The sequence below is a fragment of the Erythrolamprus reginae genome, chromosome 10 (genome assembly GCF_031021105.1).
Source record: "Erythrolamprus reginae isolate rEryReg1 chromosome 10, rEryReg1.hap1, whole genome shotgun sequence".
In the NCBI taxonomy this organism is placed as follows: Eukaryota; Metazoa; Chordata; class Lepidosauria; order Squamata; family Dipsadidae; genus Erythrolamprus; species Erythrolamprus reginae.
The window spans coordinates 27,807,024-27,813,340 of NC_091959.1; the positions used below are offsets into that span (position 1 = coordinate 27,807,024).

Consider the following 6,317-nt stretch of genomic DNA (forward strand, 5'->3'; position numbering starts at 1 on the left):
TGTCTTGGTGCATATGCTCTCAGTGTATATAAAAGAAAAGATAAATTCATCAAGAATCATAAGGTTAATCATATTAATGGTAGTCCGGGTACAAATAAGTAATCAAATCATATGTTATTTATTTTTTAACCAGGATGGTGTAAAATCTCAACTAGAAGACCTCAGAGGTCTTTTTCAGCCATATGGGGAGTGTAGTAACTCACATGCTTGGGACTCTAGGCTGACAACCATCAGGCTTGTGTCTGAGACGCCGTTGCTTCTATATGACAGGGTGAGCTCACTGTCATTCAGTGAAGCTCCTGCCAACCCAAGTGGGCAACCATGAATAGATAGATAGATAGATAGATAGATAGATAGATAGATAGATAGATAGATAGATAGATAGATAGATAGACTATAGATAGATACATACATAGATAGGACTCCACTACAACTGGATTACTGCATTCCTGTCAAACAGGCAACAAATTGTCAAAATTGGTAGCCCCATCTTCACCCCTGTCCCTGTCATAAGTGGCATTCCCCAGGGAAGCGTACTAGGTCCTACTCTCTTCATTCTCTACATCAATTACCTCTATGACCATATCGAAAGCAACTGTGTTCTTTTTGCTGACGATGTGAAACTTTTCAACACCACTGACGACACACTCACTCTCCAAAAAGACCTGGACTTTGTCTCAGACTGGTCTGACACCTGGCAACTTCAAATATCAACCAACAAATGCTCTATCCTCCACATCGGCAAAAAGAATCCAAACCACACATACGAACTGAATAAACAATCTCTCACTGCCAACCCACACTCAGTAAAAGACCTTGGAATACTAATATCGAATGACCTAAGTGCTAAAGCCCACTGCAACAATATCGCCAAAAAAGCTTCTAGAGTTGTTAACCTGATCCTACGCAGCTTCTGCTCAGGCAATCTCACACTACTCACAAGAGCCTACAAAACTTTTGCCAGACCCATCCAAGACTACTTGCTCATCTGTCTGGAACCCATACCACATCTCAGACATCAACACCCTTTAAAATGTCCAAAGATATTTCACCAGAAGAGCCCTTCACTCCTCCACTCGAAACAGAATATCCTACGAAAATAGACTAACAATCCTGGGCCTAGAAAGCCTAGAACTACGGTGCCTAAAACACGATTTAAGTATTGCCCACAAGATCATATGCTGCAACGTCCTACCGGTCAATGACTACTTCAGCTTCAACCGCAACAACACAAAGAGCACGCAACAGATTCAAACTTAATATGAACCGCTCCAAACTTGACTGTAAAAAATATGATTTCAACAATCGAGTTATCGAAGCGTGGAACTCATTACCGGACTCAATTGTGTCAACCCCTAACCCCCAACATTTCTCCCTTAGACTCTCCACGATTGACCTCTCCAGGTTCCTAAGAGGCTAGTAAGTGGCGTACATAAGTGCACTAGTATGCCTTTCATCCCCTGTCCAATTGTCTTTCCTTTCTCTCACTTATCATATATATTTTCTTTCTTTCATATATCCTCTCCTCTAAGTTCACTTTACCCTTATATACAGTGAACCCTCGAGTTTCGCGTCCTCAATGATCGCGAAAGGGCTATTTCGCTATTTTAAACCAATTGTTACCATCTCGATTCTCGCGAGGGCTACATCGCGATTTTCCGGAAAAAAAATTAAAAAAAAAAAAAAACTGCTTGGTTTTTCCCGCCCGATGACGTCACGCGTCATTGCTGATTGGCCGAAATCTCGGCCAATCAGCTTTGCAATTGCAATCAGCTTTGCAATTGCAATCAGTTTTGCAACTTTTGCAAAAGTTTTTGCAGCCGTTCCTTCGAGCCTTCGAGCCGTTCCTTCCAGACGTTTCTTCGAGCAGTTCCTTCGAGCCGTTCCTTCGAGCTGTGTCTTCCATCTGTGCCTTGGAGTTGCTGTGCTTTGCATCTGTGTCTTCCATCTGCCTTGGAGTTGCTGTGCTTTGCATCTGTGTCTTCCATCTGCCTTGGAGTTGCTGTGCTTTGCATCTGTGTCTTCCATCTGTGCCTTGGATCTGTTTGGATCTTCTTTGAAGATGGCACCTAAACGTTCAATGCGGAGTGGAGGCGATGCTAAAAAGACCCGGAAGATGTTGACAATCAAGGAAAAGATTGAACTGTTGGACATGCTGAAAGCGGGACATTCTAATGTAGAGGTTGGTCGCCATTATGGGCTCAACGAATCGACTGTGCGATACATTAAGAAAGATGAGAAGAAGATAAGGCAAACTTCTCTGATATCATTCAACAAGGCTGCCAAAAGAGTAGTGACGCCTAGAAACAAAAGGCTTATGAAGATGGAAGCTGGTTTGTCTGTGTGGCTAGAAGACTGCCGAAAAAAGAGCATTGCTTTGGATACGAACACTATCCGAACCAAGGCACAGCAATTGTACAACCGTCTTGAACACACAGATGCAGATGGGGTAGACCGAGGTAAGGAATGGTGTTTTTTATAAGTGTATTTAAGTGTTTTTTAAGGAAGGAGGGAAGGAGAGAAGGGAAGGAGGGAGGGAGGGAGAGAAGGGAGGGAGGAGGGAAGGAAGGAGAGAAGGAAGGAAGGAGGGAAGGAGAGAAGGGAGGGAGGAGGGAAGGAAGGAGGGAAGGAGGGAAGGAGAGAAGGGAGGGAGGAGGGAAGGAAGGAGAGAAGGAAGGAAGGAGGGAAGGAGAGAAGGGAGGGAGGAGGGAAGGAAGGAGGGGAGGAGGGAAGGAGAGAAGGGAGGGAGGAGGGAAGGAGAGAAGGAAGGAAGGAGGGAAGGAGAGAAGGGAGGGAGGAGGGAAGGAAGGAGGGAAGGAGAGAAGGGAGGGAGGAGGGAAGGAAGGAGAGAAGGAAGGAAGGAGGGAAGGAGAGAAGGGAGGGAGGAGGGAAGGAAGGAGGGAAGGAGAGAAGGGAGGGAGGAGGGAAGGAAGGAGAGAAGGAAGGAAGGAGGGAAGGAGAGAAGGGAGGGAGGAGGGAAGGAAGGAGGGAAGGAGAGAAGGGAGGGAGGAGGGAAGGAAGGAGAGAAGGAAGGAAGGAGGGAAGGAGAGAAGGGAGGGAGGAGGGAAGGAAGGAGGGGAGGAGGGAAGGGAGGGAGGAGGGAAGGAGAGAAGGGAGGGAGGAGGGAAGGAAGGAGGGAGGGAAGGAGAGAAGGGAGGGAGGAGGGAAGGAGAGAAGGGAAGGAAGGACTGTATGCTTTCATTCAAGTCACTTCTCTCTCCCTTTCCTGTCATTCTCTGTAGATGAAGGCGCTGATGACCCTGGAGACCCCCAGCCGTCAACATCTGCTTCTTCAGCCTCAGCCCCAGCCACATTCACAGCAAGCAAAGGGTGGTTTGAGAAATTTCAACGGCGCTATGGCCTGAAGAGTGTGTCATTGCACGGAGAAGCTGCCTCAGCAGATACAGGTGCAGCCGAAAACTTTGTCCAGGGCACGTTTAAAGAGCTAATTGCAGAAGGGGGCTACCTTCCAGAACAGGTGTTCAACATGGACGAAACAGGCCTGTTCTGGAAGAGGATGCCTTCAAGGACTTTCTTGATGCAAGATGAAGCCAAAGCCCCTGGCTTTAAGGCCATGAAAGATCGGGTGACTTTGATCATGTGTGGGAATGCAGCAGGCTTTTTGCTGAAGCCAGGGCTAATCTATAGGTCACGAAATCCAAGAGCCCTCAAGAACAGAAATAAGAATTCATTGCCAGTGTACTGGATGCATAATCCTAAAGCATGGATTACAAAACCCCTCACGCGGGACTGGTTTAATCAGTGCTTCATCCCACAGGTGCAGGTTTATTTGGCTGGCAAAGGACTCAATTTCAAAGTGCTTCTCCTAATGGACAATGCGGGAGGCCATGATGACCTGGAACATGAACATGATGGGGTGCAAGTCGAATTCTTGCCACCAAACACCACATCGCTTATCCAGCCAATGGATCAAGGTGTTATCCGCGCATTTAAGGCACTGTACATGCGCAATTCTCTTGCAAGCATCGTGGCAGCAATGGATGCTGATGCAAACTTCACATTGAAGGCCTACTGGCGTCAGTACACAATTGCATCTTGTCTGACGAACATTCAGAGTGCCTTAGTGGATATGAAGTCGCAGACAATGAATGCCTGCTGGAAGAAATTGTGGCCAGAAGTGGTGCATGCTCACAGGGGGTTTGCTCCCGAAGAAATTCAAGATGCTGCAGTCCAGAACTCTGTGAAGCTGGCACAGGCACTGGGTGGAGAAGGCTTCGTTGACATGACACCAGAGGAAGTCAATGGTTTGCTTGATGAGCATGGCCTACCGCTGACAGACAAAGATCTGGAGGAGCTGACCAGGTCAGCGAGTGAAGAAGAGGAGGAAGAGGGAGCTGAACAAGGTGAGGAACAAGAAGATGTTGGCCTAACGCTGGAGCGGCTTGCAGAAATGAACAAAGCTGCTGCAAATCTCCAACGCATGGCGGAACTTTGGGATCCCCACATGACTCGCTATTTTCAATTTAAGGCCTCCCTTGACAACACCATTGCACCATACAGAGCCTTGTTAGCCAAGGAAAAGAAAAAGCGCCAACAACTGCCCATAACTATGTTTGTCACGAGAACCAAGAGGTCTGCCACAACATCACCTGCAGCGTCCATTGTAGACATGGTGATAGAAGAAGATCCCGATTTATCCTAGTTATGCTAACCCCCCCCAAAAAATGTAAAAATGTAAATAAATATTTTTGTTATTTCTATCAGGATGACTAAGTGTGTTATTCAATGTGTACAGTACAGGTACAGGTAGAGGTACACTACATAAGGGGATGGGAAATGGTAATTTGTGGGTTGACAGTGTTGGGACTGAGTGGCATAGAGAAGAATGAATGAATGACTGAGTGAGTGAATGAAATTCAAACACAGGTGAGGGCTGGGGGGTTTTATTCTAGCAACTTGGTTGGGCAGTGCAAGAAACCAGGTTTAAAATGAAGTCTGGGATCAAAAAGGTAAATTTCCTCACTGAGGACTAGCAACTTGGTTGGGCAGTGCAAGAAACCAGGTTTAAAATGAAGTCTGGGATCAAAAAGGTAAATTTCCTCACTGAGGACTAGCAACTTGGTTGGGCAGTGCAAGAAACCAGGTTTAAAATGAAGTCTGGGATCAAAAAGGTAAATTTCCTCACTGAGGACTAGCAACTTGGTTGGGCAGTGCAAGAAACCAGGTTTAAAATGAAGTCTGGGATCAAAAAGGTAAATTTCCTCACTGAGGACTAGCAACTTGGTTGGGCAGTGCAAGAAACCAGGTTTAAAATGAAGTCTGGGATCAAAAAGGTAAATTTCCTCACTGAGGACTAGCAACTTGGTTGGGCAGTGCAAGAAACCAGGTTTAAAATGAAGTCTGGGATCAAAAAGGTAAATTTCCTCACTGAGGACTAGCAACTTGGTTGGGCAGTGCAAGAAACCAGGTTTAAAATGAAGTCTGGGATCAAAAAGGTAAATTTCCTCACTGAGGACTAGCAACTTGGTTGGGCAGTGCAAGAAACCAGGTTTAAAATGAAGTCTGGGATCAAAAAGTAAATTTCCTCACTGAGGACTAGCAACTTGGTTGGGCAGTGCAAGAAACCAGGTTTAAAATGAAGTCTGGGATCAAAAAGTAAATTTCCTCACTGAGGACTAGCAACTGAGGACTAGCAACTTGGGCAGGGCAAAAAAACGGGGCGAATAGGGGAGAGGGGCGAATCGGGCGGGCGGGGTGTAGCGGCGAGGAGCTCGGAGGCACTGGTGGGGGGTGGCCGGCATGGAAAGTAAACATTGCCAGCCTCCGAACTGCCGTCGCCCCACCATCTGCGCATGCGCGGCCATTTTTTAAAAAATTTTTTTAAAAAAAGAGATCACGCATGCGCAGATGATGCTTTTACTTCCGCGCCGCTACTTCGCGAATAATCGACTGTCGCGAGGGGTCCTGGAACGGAACCCTCGCGAAACTCGAGGGTTCACTGTATATTACTACATGTCTATTTTTCTTCCTATGTATTTGTATATTGGATGGATGGATGGATGGATGAATGAATGAATGAATGAATGAATGAATGAATGAATGAATGCATGCATGCATGAATGAATGAATGAATGAATGAATGAATGAATGAATGAATGAATGAATGAATGAATGAATGAATGAATGAATAAATAAATCTTGACAAAAGGGAGCTTGAAGGATTAGACAAATCACAGAACAACAGAGCTGGAAGGGATTTTTGAGGTCTTCTACTCCAACTCCTGTCCAAAACAGGGGACCATGGGTTCTTAGTATGTAAAACGTTCTTGGATAGAACAGTCTGGTCCTGTTGGGTT

The 6,317-nt window shown here is 46.0% G+C and overlaps 1 protein-coding gene across 1 annotated transcript; it reads left to right on the forward strand.

Annotated features, from left to right (window-relative positions):
* The first annotated feature begins 1,976 nt into the window (after window positions 1–1,976).
* Window positions 1,977–4,721, forward strand: LOC139172728 (tigger transposable element-derived protein 1-like). The gene is made up of 2 exons (XM_070761949.1): window positions 1,977–2,459; window positions 3,243–4,721. Exons 1-2 carry the CDS (start codon window positions 2,063–2,065, stop codon window positions 4,661–4,663), a joined length of 1,818 nt encoding a protein of 605 aa, XP_070618050.1. The 5' UTR covers window positions 1,977–2,062; the 3' UTR covers window positions 4,664–4,721.
* The last annotated feature ends 1,596 nt before the right edge of the window (window positions 4,722–6,317 follow it).